The sequence below is a fragment of the Dipodomys merriami genome, unplaced genomic scaffold, assembly GCF_024711535.1.
Source record: "Dipodomys merriami isolate MVZ:Mamm:240054 unplaced genomic scaffold, mDipMer1.0.p SCAF_408, whole genome shotgun sequence".
NCBI lineage: Eukaryota > Metazoa > Chordata > Mammalia > Rodentia > Heteromyidae > Dipodomys > Dipodomys merriami.
This window is the reverse complement of record NW_027205693.1, coordinates 675,446-691,928: the sequence shown is the minus strand read 5'-3', so window position 1 is coordinate 691,928 and position 16,483 is coordinate 675,446. Positions and strand designations below refer to the sequence as shown.

Genomic DNA, 16,483 nt, shown 5'->3' with positions numbered 1-16,483 from the left:
CCTTTCGGCGCACCTTACCCGCACCTGGCAGGGACTGCAGGTGTGAGGCTCCGGCGTGGGCTCACAGTTGCACGGGCGTGTGGGGTCCCGCTGACATTTCCACACCCGGGAACAGTATTTCCCGGTCCATTCTCTGACCCCAACCCCCTTTTCCAAACAATCTCAGAAGGGTTTTCACGCCCGCATTAAGCCTGTCGTCTGTCTCCTTCTGCTTTCTTCTCTGCCTTCCCCAACTGCACCTCAGCCACCACAGGACCTTAGAAGATGGCCAGCCGGCTGCTCCCACACGAATCTCCTGGGTAGATCTGGGCCCGGCGTCCTGCAGACCCAGGGACGGCCAGAGAGGGCGCTGCCGAGCAGGCCGGAATTCCCTCAGCCCAGAGACCAGCAAAGGCCGCAAGGGTTCTCACAGTACTGGTTGTCTGCCTTAGTCCCCTCCAAGGAGGAAGGAAAGAGCAGTAGCAACAACAGGGCCAACCCAATGACGGGTCCCCAGCTTGCACCAACAAGGCCGACCCGCGGCGGTGATGGCCTTGGAAGGGGTCACGGGGCTTGGCTGCCCGGCCACCCCTCGCCAGGCTCTGCAGCCCAGGCTGACTCTGGGCTGCAGACTCCTTTCTGCCTGCTGGTCCTGAAACAGAGGAAAGCGAGTCCCTTGACTGGTGCCTCAGTTTCCCCCTGTCAATAGCTGATAGTGTTGGGCTCCATCCCAGCCAGGCCCAGTTCTGGCCTTTCCCAGGGAAGTGGGGGGAGCGGGTGGGGGGCTGGAGCTGGCCACACACACACACAGACACACACACACAGACACACACACACACACACAGACGCACACACAGACACACATACACACAGACACACACATAGACACACAACAGACATGCACACACAGATACACACAGACACACATGCACACACAGATACACACATATAGATACACAGACACACATACAGACACATGTGCACACACACACAGACACACACAAGAGACACACACACAGGGTAGGAGAACCTGTGCCTTTAAGACAAGAAGGCCGCCCTCTTCCCTAAACACAGGCTGGCCTTGTTCTTCCCGGTGCTGGCTGAGCGATAAAAACGCGAAATGTCATTTCCTGTCTCCGCGGTTAACCGCTAGATGCTGGATCCGAGACTTACCAGAAGCACTGAACTCCAGGAAAAAAAAAAGCCTGCAGTTTTCACCAACTTCCTCATACACTGTGGGAGCTGCTTGACCTTTGTGTGCAGGAGGGGGGGCTGTAGACACAGGGGGGGAGGGGTGTGGACATGGGAGGGGAAAGGGCTGTGGAGACTGGGGAGGGGACTGTGGACACAGGAGGGGCTGTGGACACAGGGCGGGGGGCGAGGGGCTGTGGATATTGGGGGAGAGACTATGGAGAGGCTGTGGACGCTTGGGGGGAGGGGCTGTGGACATGAGGGCCCTGTGGACATGGGGGTCCCTGTGGACACTGGGGGGGGCTGTGGACACTGGGGGAGGGGCTGTGGACACTGGGGGAGGGGCTGGGGACACAGGAGGGGCTGGGGACACTGGGGGGAGGGGCTGTGGACACTGTATGGGTGGGGACTGTGCACCCAGGATGGGGGGGTTGGGGGGGACTGAGGGAATCTGATGAATGATGAACAGATGCTTTTGCAAACTTCTTCCAGGAAGCAAGGGAGGTGTGGTGACCTGCAGTGCCTGAGTCCGGGTGTGTGTCTGTGTGTCCTGTGTCTGTGTGTCCCATGTCCGTGTGTCTCGTGTCCATGCGTCCCGTATCCGTGTATCCCATGTCCGTGTGTCCCATGTCTGTGTGTTCTGTGTTCATGTGTCCCATGTCTGTGTGTCCCGTGTCTGTGTGTCCAGTGTCTGTCTGTTCCCGCAAAGGCAGGTCTGCAAACCTCAGGACAGTGGCACAGACACTGGGTCCTATGGCCCTGGCCCTGGCTCTTTGATGTCAGTGGTGTCCTGCAGAGTCCTGTCCCCCCTCCCCATCTCCTTCATCCAGGAAGGAGGGGGGCGGGGGGGGCGGAGGAGGGGCAGGGAGGCGGGAGCCAGCCTGGCTTGGCCTCCCGGGGCAGGGCAGCTGCCCTGCATGCATGGTGTGTGCCCACGGTGGCCTTCCTGGGACTGGCACACGCAGGGCCGTGGTGTCCTGGGCGGTGGCGTGGTGCAGCAGGTGCAGCTCCCCCGGCCCCAAGGGGTTAAGTCTAAGTCGTTTCCATTGCCGAGAAAAACACTTGGGAAGGGACGACGTGGCGGCGGGGACCACGGCTCAGTCAGGTCTCAGTGGTGTGGCCTGGGGGGACCTGGCTGAACTGGGAGCAGGCGGGGCCCAGGCTAGACCCCGCCCTCCAGCAGAGAATGCGGGCACTGCCACCCCTGCCCCCCCCGCCCCGCCTCCGCACCCCTGCAGTCCCACCACGGTAATGGGGCAGCTGGGGAGCGGAGCCGGGCCTCAGTCCCTTGACCCCAGCTGGTTCCATGACACCTACAAATCACGAGGGGGGCTTACTCAACACCTTGGCCCCAGAGAGGAGGGCTGGGGTCTGGGAGCACGCGGGCTTCTGCGAATGAGGCACACAGGGTGGGGAGGGGGGAGACTTTGTAAACCCCAAGGAAGATCTCTGAGCCGGGCGGCTATTTGGGGGGCTGGAATTGAGGGGATGGTGGTGGGAGGCCAGCCTGGATCTCCACGGCCAGCCTCCATCTCAGGCATTGCAGCTGAGCACCGAGCTGTGAGCCGGCCCTGGCTGTGCTGGGGTCATCTGAGTCCAGGCCTGTCCCAGCCTGGGTCCAAGACCCTGCCGGACAAGAAACAAACAAAGAGCTGGGGACGTGACTCACGTGGCCCAGCACCTGCCTGGTAAGCCCAAGGTCCTGAGTTCAAACCTCCACACTTCTATCTGGTGGCTGCTGCCTGTCATCCCAGCCACTCAGGAGGCTGAGATCTGAGGATTGCAAACTTTCCGGGCAAGAAAGTCTGTGAAACTCTGATCTCCAAGGAACCACCAGAAAACCAGAAGTGGGGCTGTGGCTCAACATGGTACAGAGCCAGCCTTGCACACAAAGAGCTCAGGGACAGCACCCAGGCCCTGAGTTCAAGCCCCAGGACCAACATAGGCAAAAGCAGGTAAGATTTTAAGAGCCTGCAGGAGGCCACGCACACACAAGCTACTACAGCACAAATCATGAGCAGCCCGGAGCGCCTCCGGATTCCCTCAGCCCCGGGAAATGAGGACATTCTTTCTGTTCTAAACCGTTGGCCCGGAATTCCTCACCCAACAGAAACACCCCGAAAGACGGAGGCCGGTGACCACTGACCAGGTAAACAAGGGCCAAGCGAGCTTGCCACCGAACCCAAGCAGCTCCTCGGGCCAATGGGAAATGGGGTTTGATAGAAGGATCTAGAACAACATTTGATATAAACTACATAAGAGGGTGGCAGACATACCAGCTGTGTAGATACAAGACACTGTTTCTGCTGTAATTATTCCAAGTGACTGGGTTTTACTTGAAAATGTGTGTGTGTGTGTGTGTGTGTGTGTGTGTGTGTGTGTGTGTGTGTGTGTGTGTGTGTACCAGTCCTGGAACTTGAACTCAGGGCCTGGGCACTGTCACTGAGCAATTTAGCTTGAGGCTGGTGCTCTACCACTTGAACCACAGCTCCACCTCTGGTTTTCATTGGAGATCAGAATCTCATGGACTTTCCTCACCCAGCTGGCTTTGAACCTCAATCCTTAGATCTCAACCTCCAGAGTTGCTGGGATGACAGACACTTTATTTTTACAGTAATACCAGACAGGTGTGCATCTGGATTTATGATGTGCATCTGGATTTATGATGTGCGTGGCACAGAGCAACCACGATGGCTGGAGGACAGATAACCCGAGGGACGCCGTGCCGGGCTTTGTGATCGCGTGCCACCGTTTATAATTCAAGGCACGGGTGACAGGCTCGGGGACAGACGTTCAGGAGCTGTGGGCATGAAGCACCGTGGCAGGCCAAGGGCCAACAGGAAAGATAGAAAGGAACTCTCTGGAGAAGCAGAGGGAAGCCGAGCGGAGTAGCTCCCATCTGTAACCCTGGCGGCCCGCCAAGGGGCAGATAAATCCTTGAGACTCTCATCTCCATCATTTATTTTATTTGGTTTGGTTTGTTGTCGGTTCCCCCCTCCCCACCACCACCCGTTTGGTTGAATTAGGCAAAGTCCTGCCAGTTCATTGTTGTGTGTGTGTGTGGCGCCACCCAGTGGCCAGGTGTGTCAGTGCGGCTCTACCAGTGGCTCCTGGGTGGATGGGTTAACAGGCCCCGGCCCTGCTCCAAGGAGTCTCAGCCACTTGGGTTTGGTTTGGTGGCAGAGCATTTCTGTCCATCCACCGGCATCTGTCCGTCCACCGGCACCACACACAGTCAGACAGGCGGCCCTTCACGCTCTTGTATGTGGGTTGTTTTTTTTCCTCTGAAATCTTCTCAACCCCATGTTGAACAAAGGCAGTGGCCATTTGTTTAATCCTGGCAAGCACCGTCTCCCAGGTCAGGGTTCACCAGGGGATGTGAGAGGCTCTTTGAAGGGGTGAAGTCCCAGGTTCGAGTTCCCACACAACTCCCTGTTGGAGAATATGGGTGCAGGTGGGGGACAGAAGGGATGATCGAAGGAACCGCCAGACTCTGTTACTCTAGAGGAGGGCCCGTTGCCTGTGTCCCCAGCAAGGCTTGAACCGCGGCCCAACTTTATTTCTACCCTGCCCTCCTCGGCCTAAATACCCAACACAAGTCTAATTTCTCAAGTACAGATTAACTTTGTTTTTTTGTGCTGGCACTGGGATTTGAACTCGGGGCAGCAAGCTCTTGTTTGTTTTTTTTCCCCTTGAGGCCGGCGTTCTACTGTGTTGAGCCACACCTCCACTTCTGGTTTTCTGGTGGTTCACAGGAGATGAGTTTCACAGACTCCCCTGCCCCGGCTGGCTTCAAACTGGGATCCTCAGTTCTTGGCCTCCCACGAGGCTGGGATGGCAGGCATGCACCGCTGGCCTCCCGTAAAGGGTTTTAACCTGGGGGTCTCAGCGCCCTGGGCCCCGTTGGCGGTAGCAGAGACCCTGGCATTCCACAGAGCTCTGCCTCCCGTGGAAACCTCTGTGACGGTGCCAGGAAGGTGAGAGGTTCAGTGCCAGGCCCAGCTGCCCCCCCACCCCCCCAGCCCCACCCGGCCACCGCAATCTGGGGGGATGTGAGCGGACCAGCGGGGGTGCGTTGGCCTGGGGTGAACAGGGAGGGGGGCCCTGGGAGTCGTGGATTTTGGGGGTCGCAGCCTCCACAGCTCTGGCTGAGGAGCAAGGCACCCCAGGGAAGGACGGCCAAACGCTGCCATGGGAAGCTGGCAGACGCGGGTGCCGTGCTCGGTGGAGGCCACAAGGAACTCTGGGGGTGCAGACGGGGAGGTTGGGGTCCTCAGAGGGGTGACCCCAGTGGAGGGGACCCCTCCAGGCAAAGGGGCTGTGGCCACAGAACGGACTTTACCAGAAACTCCAGGAGCCTCCCCTACCCGGCCTCCCCTACCTGGCCTCCCTAGAATAAAAGAAGAATCATGCTGGATGCTCAGCTAAGCAGAGGCGTTTGGGGGTGAACTGTGGGCACCCTGAGTGTTCGTAGATGACACTTGAGACTTTGCACTGTGGAGCTGTGCGTGGAGAGGATCCATGGGGGGAGGGGGGCACTACTCCAGCGACATGGGGGGGGCAGGGGAGAAGGGAGCGCAGAAAGTGGCAGGTGGGCAAGGACCAGAGTCAGAAGGAAAGAGAGCAGCTTGCTGTCACCAGAACCTCCCACACACACAGCACACACGGCTGTCCCCTCCCCCCATCCCCCTCCCCCTCCAAACCCCCAGAGAGATAGGGTCTCACCAACTCTCCCCTCCTCCTAGGACGGAGCTTCACCACGCCCAGCATCAGGCTCCACGCATCTCATGACCCCAACTCGGAACCGGGCCCGCTGCTCCTCCAGCCAAGCGAGGCCAGGGGCCGGGCCTGGCCCAGGACAAAGCCGCCTGGTAAGCGCCACCCAAACACGGCTCCCTGCAGCGCCCTGAGGCTTCTCCTTGGAGAATTGCGTATCCGTGGGTCCAAGGCAGCGCTGGTAAACGATCGCAGCACGGCCAGGTGAAATGGGGCCGGTGAGCCCATCACCTCACACCCTTCTGTTCTTGTGCAGGGACAGCATTGAAAACTCAGTCGGGTGTCATGGCTCCTGCCTGTCATCCCAGCGACTCAGGAGGCTGAGATCTGAGGATCATGGTTAAAAGCCAGCCTGGGCGGGAAAGTCCGTGAGACTCTCAACTCCTGTGAACCAGCAAAAAGCTGGAAGTGGAGATGTGGCACCAGCCCTAAGCAGGAAAACTCAAGTAAAAAAGGCAAGCAAGAGTGCAAAGCCCTGAGTTCAAACCCTAGTGTCAACACACACACACACACATACACACACACACAGAGCCATGGGACATCTCTCCCTCGGAGCAGGATCTCTTTGTACTTCACATAACCCCCCTTCCCCCTCCACCGCCACCCCTGTCCCTCCTTAAGGCCCCACCGTGTGTTCATGCCAGCGTCTGTGTCTGTTCTGCGCATTGTCTCTGAGGGTGGGTGCTGGGCAAATGATTTCTGTCCCTTCGGACCTCTGCATGGAGTGGGGCTGCAGCCTCTTCCCTCTGCTTGTACCAGAGCACCCAGAGCAAGCACCCAGAGCAAGTACCCAGAGCATCCAGAATGAGTACCCAGAACACACAGGGTGCCCAAAGTGAGTTCCCAGAGTACCTAGAGTAAGTACCATGAGCAGCCCCGAACTCGATGCTCCCCCAAGCCTAGAGACCCAAGCACCCATGCCCGGCAGCCGGAGCCCACGTCAGGAGGTGGGTGGGCTTTGGGCAGGGTACTGGGCTGCAAGGGGGTCACCGACGGGATATCCTGCCTGGTGCCTGGCGCAGCCCAGCTCACCATCCTGACAGGGTCCCTCTGCCACCTGCAAAGACGTGGCGATGGCGCCACCAACACCCACCGCAGCCCCGCCCCAAGCCATGGCAGCCGGCCCAGGCACTTACCCATGGCTGCTCATTTGCATGCTGTATTTGCATGCCTGCATTTACATATCTTCATTTGCATATCAGCAGCCACACATCCATATCCATCCATCCACAGGCCTCTGGCTCCTTCCAGACTTCCTGGTAGATTTCCAGGCAGGGGTGGGAGGCGTGGCTCAGCTGGCAGAGTGCCTGGCCCAGGAGCGGAAAGCGTCAGGTGCTTCTCATTGAAGACACCGGCCAATTGGCAGATGCCCCCAGGACTGGAGACGCTGTGATGTGGGCCTTCTGGAAGAATCTCTCCCAGCACCACAGGGGGGTTTCATGTCACGGGAAGAGGCAGCCTGGGCCACAGGGTTTCTGAGGCTGGCAGCTTGCCTCACCCAGGCATAAGTCTGGGTTCGATCCCCACCTCTGCACATCCACTGGTATTTCCTAGGCCGAAGTCCCAGGGCCGTGATGGTGAGCAGAGCATCGAGCAAAGGCTCACATGGGACAGTGGTCGGTGCTGGTGTCCTGGGCTCTGGTCTCTGTCCATCCTAGCTGCCTTGAGCCATGGTAGGCCTCAGTTTCCTGAGCTGCGGCAGGAAGGTCACCAGGAGGGCTACACAGCTGAGCTAACCTGTAAAGTGATCAGCAACTATACCGATGGCTCTCTGGGGCCTAAAACCATGAAAACACACCTTTTTTTTTAGGGGTGGGAGAGAAGGGGGGTGCCAGCCCTGAGTCTCAAACTCAGGGTCTGGGCACTGTCCTTGAGCTGTTTTTCACTCAAGACTGGTGCTCCACCACTTGAACCACAGTGCCCACCGCCTCTAGCTTTTTTTAGTGACTAACTAGAGAGCGGCAGAGTCTCTGGGACTTTCGGGGGGGGCCGGGGAGGGCTGGCTTGGAACCCGATCCTCCGGTCTCAGCCTCCAGAGTCACTGGAGGGGGGGGGGATGTAGGGCAAAGCCCCATGGAGGTTCTGGGCCTGAGGTCAAGCAGGCTGAGCCTCACACCTGCCCTGAGGGCGGCGGCTGCCCACGTGCCTTAAACTGATAAGAGACTGGAGAACCGGAATGGTCCCACTTGGAAGACATTTCTGAGGCAAATTACCAGGGGGCAAAGGGCAGCCCCTCCCGTGCGGCGGGGGCGGGGCCTGTGGAGGAAGTGGCCTCGGTCTCCATGCCTGGGCTAGGCTCAGCCACCTGAGCTTGGGAGGTTGAGAGTGGCCCGGCAGTGACCTTCCCTCCAGGCACAGATCAGGAGACAGATCGGGAGCGGGTAAGGGCACCGCAGGCTGAGTCACCGTCCAGGGGCGGCCGGTGGGGAGGAAGGAGGCCTGGCTGGGGGAGCTGGCGCCCCGTGGATACAAAGTTCCCAGCTCGGTCTCTGGGCTGGTGGCCTTGGCAGTGAGTGGAGTCAACCATGGGGCCCTGGCTCCCCTGTGAGCTCAGTGTGCCCGTGTTCAGTCAGGGCCAGCGTGGGGAAACCAGGGTTGGCGCTCGCAGACCCGGGCACCGCCGGGGAACTTGGGCTGACACCCCGGGGTCCGGGGCTCCGGGCTGGGGGGGCTTCCCCCCCCCACCCTGCACCACGAGGCCCCAGCCCCCGCCCCGGGCTCTGTGCGACCGCGTTCCTCATTTCACTTTCAGGATGAAGGTGCACTGGAGGTTTGGGGGCGCCCAGGGCACAGGCAATCCTGGGGTGACGGGCCAGGCCCGGGGTCACTCAGAGTGACCACATGAACTTGGTGGCACCATGGGGTTCTGTAGGGTCAGGCAGAGGGGACCCCCCAATCCCCCCCCACACCTGGGCTCCGGCCCTGGTGGCGCAGGGGGCTAGGTGGTCACCCCACGGCCTTGTCACGCCCCTCAGTGCCTGTGATGCAGTCCACGGGCCCACGGGGTTCCCCCACGGGCCCACGGACCTGCAGAGGCTGCTGGGAGGGGAGGGTGCCCCCCAGGGGAGGGGTGGCTCCAGAGGGAAACGCGGGTGACAAAAGCCGCTTTGTGTGTGACAAAAGCCCCCGTGGGCAGTTGCTGGGAGAAAGTCTGTGTCCGTGGGAGGGAGGAGCAGCGGGGCACGGGGCTGAAATCTGCGGGGGCTGAAGCCGCCCTGGGGCGTCTTGGAAGAAGTGGGGGGGGACCACGGAGTGAAGGGTCAGCCGCCCCCAAGCCCACTGAACTGAGTGACACGGGAGCCACGCGCGATGCGGGGAAGGCTGGGTGTGAAGGAAATCCGACCCCCGCTCCACGCCTCTCCACGGCCCCTCCACGCCAGGCCACCCCGCCATGCCGCCCTGTACCCCAGCATCCACCATGTGGGGGGCCACGTCCCCTCTTCACCAGACCGCTGCCCTGCTCAGCACTGGGAAACTCCAGCCGCGGTTTGTAAGGTGCATGGGAATTTCTCCCAAGGCCTCAAGAAAAGGGGGCCGCCCCCCCCCCCACCGCCCACCAAGCAGCCAAGTGGCTTCAGTTGCGGGGTCCGGCCCTGTGGGGGTAAAGGGAGCTTTGTATCAAAAACCCCACCCAGTAACTCCACCATGGGAGCCAAGCTCCCAGCCCTTGCAGTTTTAGTTTCTTTTCGGCTGGAGTCTCCCGCGTGTCTGCCACCCACGGCGATCCTCCCAAGACGCCGGGATTATAGAAATGTACCACCACACCCGGCCCTGCTCAGCTCCCTCCACTTCCGCTGGCGCACTTAAAGTCTGGAAAAATACAGGCCGCCCTCCCTCACCTGGCCCCTCACCTGGCCACGCCAAGGCGTCCCCGCGCCCACGGGGACACGGGTGGCTTTGTCTTGCAAATTGCAGAGCCGCCATGTACAGCAACAGCAGCAGCAGCAGCAGCACGTGCGAGCTGGAAGACATCCCGCTGTCGGACGACGACCCAGACAGCATGGAGTTCAAGATCCTGGCCTTCTACGCCAGACACCATGCCTTCAAGGGCAGCCCCATCTTCCCGGCCAAGCTGCAGAGGACCAGGACCGAGCCCCAGAAGGGACCGGGGCCCTGGGCAGCCGACGCCTGGACGCAACACGGGCCGGGGTCCTGGAGGCACACGGCGATGCTGGGCGAGAAGAGCCTAGGTTTTGGCAAGAGGCCGTCCTGGAGGCGGCTGTTTGGGGGAGGCCCGGGGAGGGAGGAAGACTCACCCAGCTCGCCGCCCGGGGAGATCCGCACCCACGGCCAGGCGTCCTCGCTGTCCCTGCCCAGCGTGGAGCAGGGCCTGCAGAGTGAAGGTAGGCCGGATCCCCTCCTTTCCTTCCTTCGATCCTCCTTTCCTTCCTCCGTGTCCATCCGGTGAGGAGCAGCCTCCCCCACGGACTTTCCTTCCCCGGGAGCTGGCCTCCAACCACGATCCTCAGATCTCAGCCTCCCGAGCAGCCGGGATGACAGGCGTGAGCCACGGGGGCCCAGCTTTGTGCTCATATTTATAACAGCCGGTCTGACCAGGAGGGGCTGCCCGAAGGAGTTTGGTTTAGTTTAGTTTAGTTTTTTAAAGCTTTTAGATGAGATTGAGAATACAAATGAATAGAAACAGCAGCATGGCAGCGGGTCATGTCCACCACAGGAGGCTGAGATCCAGAGGACTACACATCAAATCCAGCCCAGGCAGAAATGGTCAGGAGAATCCAGCTCTTTTAAGTAATAGCAAAAAGTCCAGGCTTGGGCTGGGAAGGTGGCTCAGTGGTAGAGCGCTTGCCTTGCATGCCTGAGGCCCTGGGTTCGATTCCTCAGCACCACATAAGCAGAAAAAAAAAGCCGGAAGTGGTGCTGTGGCTCAAGTGGTAGAGCGCTAGCCTTGAGCTGAAGAGCTGAGGGACAGCGCCCAGACGCAGAGTTCAGGCCCCACGACTGGACCCCCCCCCAAAAAAAAAAGAGTCCAGGCTGGAGGAATGGCTCAAGTGGTGGGGCACCAGCCTTGAGCAAAGTGCTCGAGTGCCAGCCCTCGTAACAACCAATCAACCAAGAGCAGCAGGGGTCAAGGAGTTTGGTTGGAAAACGGTGTGTGAGGCTGGGTAACACATAGGCAACATGTGTAAAACCTGTAATTATAATATTTCTATAATATATAATGTATATATTAGATATATGACCTTATATTCCAAGGTAGTTAAGGGGACTCCAGCCATCATGTCTACCTTTTAAGTGGGATTGTAAACAAAAGCTAGCAAGGAAAGGACAATGGGTCTCACTTTCTGGAAAGTTCTTCCACATGGCTGCTCCTCCCCACACCCCACACCGTGTCCTGTGGGATGCACCCCAGAGCCCTCTGCTGTACCTGCTGGGGAGAAAATGGCCCACTGCGGCTCAGGGAAATCATTCCCAGCTCCTGGCTCTGCCTGGCTTCTGCACAGCACAGGCCCAGGACTAAGCCCCTACTCCAGCCTGCATTCTGCCAGCCCCACAGTGCCCCCACCCCACCATTAGACGCTTAAAGAAGCAGGGAGCCTTCCTGAACCCTCCCACCTGCCCACCTGCCTGTCATGAGCAGCCATGATGAACGAGAACAGTGGCTTTCATTCTAACACGTTTATTTTTTGTCTTTTTTTTTTTGGGGGGGGGGGTCTGGTCGTGGGGCCTGAACTCTGGGCCTGGGCACTGTCCCTCAGCTCTTCAGCTCAAGGCTAGCGCTCTACCACTTGAGCCACAGCGCCACTTCTGGCTTTTTTCTTTTTGCTTATGTGGTGCTGAGGAATCGAATCCAGGGCCTCAAGCATGCAAGGCAAGCGCTCTACCACTGAGCCACCTTCCCAGGCCCATCATTTTTTTTTAAAGGCTGATAGTAGGACTTGAACTCAGGGCCGTGTGTTTTCCCTGGTTTGTTTATATATATATATATATATATATATATATATATATATATATATATATATATATATGTATGTATGTATGTATATGGTTATTTTTGTTGTTGTTGTTGGTCATGGGGCTTGAACTCTGGGCCTGGGCACTGTCCCTGAGCTCTTCAGCTCAAGGCTGGAGCTCTACCACTTGAGTCACAGCGCCACTTCCAGTTTTCTGGTAGTTCATGGGAGATCAGAGTCTCATGGACTTTCCTGCCCAGGCTGGCTTTGAACCGTGATCCTCAGATCTTAGCCTCCTGAGTAGCTAGGATGACAGGTATGAACCACTGGTGCCCAGCTTCTTTCTCTCTCTTTCTTTTGGCAGTTAACTAGAGATCAGAGTCTCACAGACTTTCTTGCCCAGGCTGGCTTTGAACCGTGATCCTCAGACCTCAGCCTCCTGAGTGGCTGGGATGACAGGTGTGAGCCACCAGCATGGGGCTAACAGTTTTGTAAGTTAGTATTCCAAACAAGAACGTCATTCTTGGAGGAGATCAGCACCATCTTGTTCCGTTTCAGCCGTGGACCCCAAGGTTGCCTCCATTGCCAACCGAGTGGCCGAAATTGTCTACTCGTGGCCGCCACCAGAAGACCGGCTCCACCAGGGAGGCCACAAGCTCAAGGAGTACGTGGTCCCCTACGCTGTCCACCAAGGCTTTGGAGGGGCAGAAGGAGCTACGGGAGCCGAGAAAGGTGAGCAGCCTTGCTCCAGCCTGGGGGCTGGGGTGAGCCTGGGAGGGGTCGGGGTCACACATCGCCCAGCCCAGTGCTTGCAGCGGGAGGCTGGCCTCCCCCTCCCTCCAAAATGGCCCCCCTGTTGTGTCCCCAGCCCTGAAGTAGTGTGAGGCTCTGCCCACCATGGGCCACAGAGACCGGAGAGGAGCCCCAGGCCCAGGGAGGCCTACAAGGTGTACACATGAACCAGATCAAAGCCATCACATTTGAAGGCTGACGTGACAAGAAAACAAAGCTGGGCGCTGTGGCTCACGCCTGCAATCCCAGCGACTCAGGAGGCTGAGGTCCAAGGATTTTGGTTCAAAGCAGGAAATTCCGTGAGACTCTGATCTCCGATGGACCACCAGAAAATCAGAAGTGGTGCTATGGCTCAAATGGTGTTGCGCATGCCTTGAGCGAAAAAGTTCAGGGATGGCACCCAGGTCCTGAGTTCAAATCCCATTGCCAGAAAAAAAAAAAAAAACAACCAACGATTTGTGAAGGAGGGGGTTTCTCTCAAGGGACAGGAGCCGGGAGGACCATGTCTCCAGCGCCCTTCTTCTGAGGGCAGGCTGAGCTCCAGGTGGGGTTGGGGTACTGAGGAAGGAGAGAAGGCTGGAGGAGAGGATCCTGGGGTTTGGGCCGCTCCTGCCCTCCTCTCTTGGAAATGCAGGCATGGCCGCCGGCCTCTTGTGAGGACTGTGTCCCTGCCCTGAAGAAGTAACAGAGCCTTCCCCCGACAGACGGAGAAGACCCCGTGATAGGCAGGATCGTGGCACTGCTGAAAGCCTCGGGAGACCAACTGGAAAGAGAGGTGCGAGCATCTCCATCAACGGTGATCTGGGCTCCTGGCCACGCCCTCGTTTAGCACGCCTGTCATCCCGGCTACTCCGGAGGCTGAGATCTGGGGATGGAGGTTCATCTCCAGTGAACCACCAAAAGCCATAAGTGGGAACTGCGGCTCAAGTGGTGGAGCGTTAGCTAGTCTTGAGTGGGGGGGCAGGGGACAACCCTTAAAACTGTCTCGGAGCCCAGGCCCCAAAGTCAAGGTCCCAGGACTGGCACAAAAGGAAAGAAAAGAAAAAGGCCAGACACCGGTGGCTCATGCCTGTCACCCCAGCTACTCAGAAGGCTGAGATCTGAGGATCATGGTTCAAAGCCAGCCTGGGCAGGAAAATCCATGAGACTCTTATCTCCAATGAACCACCAGAAAACCAGAAGTGGAGCTGTGGCTCAAGTGGTAAAGTGCTCACCTTGAGCTGAAGAAGAGCTTAGGGGACAGTAGTGCCCAGGCCTTGAGTTCAAGCCCCTGACTGACGAAAGAGAAAAAGGCAAAAAGAACGAGTTCGGAAGATGTAGGGGTATATTCATCTCCTTCCCCCCTGGGCACCAGCATCCTGTGGTGAGCAGCCCCGAGCAGGGCCCAGGAAAAGCACAGAATGAAAGCTGGGGTTGCTTTTGTCTGTTGTGGGACTTGAACTCAGGGCCCAGGCGCCCTCCCTGAGCTCTTTCACTCAAGGCTGGCGCTCTACCACATGAGCCACAGCGCCACTTCTGGTTTTCTGGTGGTTCCTTGGAGATCAGAGTCTCATGGACTTTCCTGCCCTGAGCTGGCTTTGAACTGCAATCCTCAGATCTCAGCCTCCTGAGTGGCTGGGATGATGGGCGTGAGCACCAGTGACCACCAGCAGTGATTTCTTTAAGGGCAGTGAGCCAGAGGAAGAGGTGGGAGGTGAAGTGGAAGGAAAAGGTATGGGGTGGCTGGTGAACACAGCAGCCCCCCCCTTACACAGGGTCCTCAAAATGACACTCCCAGAGCTGCCCCCCACTCCCCCCCCCGGTCTGTGGCCAGTTACCTTTGGATAGATCCAGTCAGCACCTCCGTCCACGCTGCCCACGGCCGGGTCAACGCCCGGCCCCAGCCCGCCCCGGGCCGACGCCTGCCTCCCATCCACAGCTGAAGAAGGACAAGGCTCTGCTGAGCAGCCTCCGGGAGACGCTGTCCTACCCTGCGTTCAAGACCATCACGGACCAGTTCCTGAGGGACGTGGACACCCGCGGGGAGTCGGAGGTGAAGGCCCAGGGCTTCAAGGCGGCCCTGGCCATAGACGCCATGGCCAAGCTCACGGCCATTGACACCCACCCCATGAACCGGGTGCTGGGCTTCGGAGCGAAGTACCTGAAGGATCACTTCTCGCCCTGGGTCCAGCAGCACGGAGGATGGGTGAGTGCCCAGGGGCGGGGTAGAGGGGGGCACCCCAGGGCGGGAGGGGTGCTGCGGGGGTTGGGGGGAGGAGAGGCAGGGGCGCACCTGAGAGGCCTCTGTTGCCTGGCACCTGTTCCACGTGAGCTCCACGCAGGGCACGGCGAGACACAGGCATGCCGGGATGGGTCGGGTGTGCGGGAAGAGATGCCAAGTCACAAGACGTGACTTCTGCCCTGGCAAATCCTGCAGGCAGAGGGTGGGCAAATGGTGCCCACAGGGCAGGAGGCCGCTCGGCCAGCAGAGAGGTCCAGGGGTCTGGCAACCTTTTGTCACCAGATAGGACCCATGACCACATATAGTGATAAGCAAACAGTGGAAACCGCTGGTCCTGGGGCTTGAACTCAGGGCCTGGGTGCCGTCCCTGAGCGTTTTTACTCTAGGTTGGTGCTCTACCACTTGAGCCACATCTCTGTTTCTGGCTCTTTGGCTGGTTAAGAGTCTCATGACTCTTGGGCTGGCTTTGAACTGTGATCCTCAGGTCTCAACCTCCTGAGGAGGTGGGTCACAAGCACAAAGCAGTTTCTTTACATTCAAGGAGCTGTGTCTCCCGCCTCTGTGATCTCCCATAGCTCCTATTAGTTTTTGTTGTTGTTGTTTTCTGGTGCTGGTCCCTGGGCTTGAACTCATGACTTAAGTGCTGTTAGTGGATTTTTCTACTCAAGACTGATGCTCTACCACTTGAGCCACAGCCCTACTTCTGGCTCTTTTGGTGATTCACTGGAGATAAGAGTCTCAATGGACTTTGCTGCCCAGGCTGGCTTTGAACCGTCATCCTCAGATCTCAATCTCCTAAGTAGCCAAGATTACAAACGTGAGCCACAGGCACCCAGCCACTACCATTACTTTATATACAACCTAGATGTTCAGAAACCGGGAGAGGAGAAGACATCTATCAGTCCAATCGTCTGATTACATAGCAATGAGCTAACTTCGCCTCATCAAGATTCCCTGCACGGGTCAGCGCGAGGTGCAGCCCCGAGCCCCGCCTTTCCAGGCTTTAAGGAAGGAAGGCCGTCGATGGGGCTGGACGTGGGAGCCCTTCTGGGACTCACTGCTAGGGTGAATCAGACTCGGAATTTGGGGGGATTTACCTCCCCTCTCTCTCTCTCTCATTTCCCCCTCTAGGAAAAAATACTTGGGATATCACATGACGAAGTAGACTGAGACTCCGCTGGACCAGCGTGGCTCAGGTTCCCCACTGGACGTGGGGATGTCTACAAAGATAAGTGGTCACACTGATTTCCCACACAGAGGGGGACCGCTGTCCCAGCCGTCCCCCACCAGCTGTGTCAGCAAGTCCAGCCAGCCGGCCACCCACCTTGTGAGGGAAAGCCATAAACTGCCTGCCCGTGCTTCTTGGTATCTAGTACTCTTCATTTTACATAATGATTTCTTGGTGGTGCTGGGGCTTGAATTCAGGGCTTTGCTCTTGCTGGGCAGGTGCTCTGCTGCTTAAGCCACACCTCCAGCCCTTTGGGCTCTAGTTATTTTTGGTCTGGTTCTCAAACTTTTTGCCCCTATCCGCCTAGAACAGCATTCTTTTTTATGCTTGTGCTGAAGCCGGGGTGGTAGGGGCGGTGTCTCCTAAACCTCTTTTCCTCGAGCT

The 16,483-nt window shown here is 58.3% G+C and overlaps 1 protein-coding gene across 3 annotated transcripts; it reads left to right on the top strand.

Annotated features, from left to right (window-relative positions):
* Positions 1 to 3,251: 3,251 nt before the first annotated feature.
* On the top strand, positions 3,252 to 16,229 carry LOC138806778 (apoptosis facilitator Bcl-2-like protein 14). Of its 3 annotated transcripts, none has more exons than XM_069992131.1 (7): positions 3,252 to 3,319; positions 5,916 to 6,041; positions 9,862 to 10,289; positions 12,417 to 12,590; positions 13,355 to 13,425; positions 14,569 to 14,835; positions 16,003 to 16,229. In XM_069992131.1, the coding sequence occupies exons 3-7, from the start codon at positions 9,869 to 9,871 to the stop codon at positions 16,039 to 16,041; spliced, it is 972 nt and encodes a 323-aa protein (XP_069848232.1). In that variant the 5' UTR covers positions 3,252 to 3,319; positions 5,916 to 6,041; positions 9,862 to 9,868; the 3' UTR covers positions 16,042 to 16,229. The 3 variants fall into 3 exon arrangements, with proteins under 3 accessions (XP_069848232.1, XP_069848233.1, XP_069848234.1); XM_069992132.1 differs by lacking the exon at positions 3,252 to 3,319 and adding an exon at positions 5,193 to 5,240; XM_069992133.1 differs by lacking the exons at positions 3,252 to 3,319; positions 5,916 to 6,041 and adding an exon at positions 8,216 to 8,327.
* Positions 16,230 to 16,483: the final 254 nt, after the last annotated feature.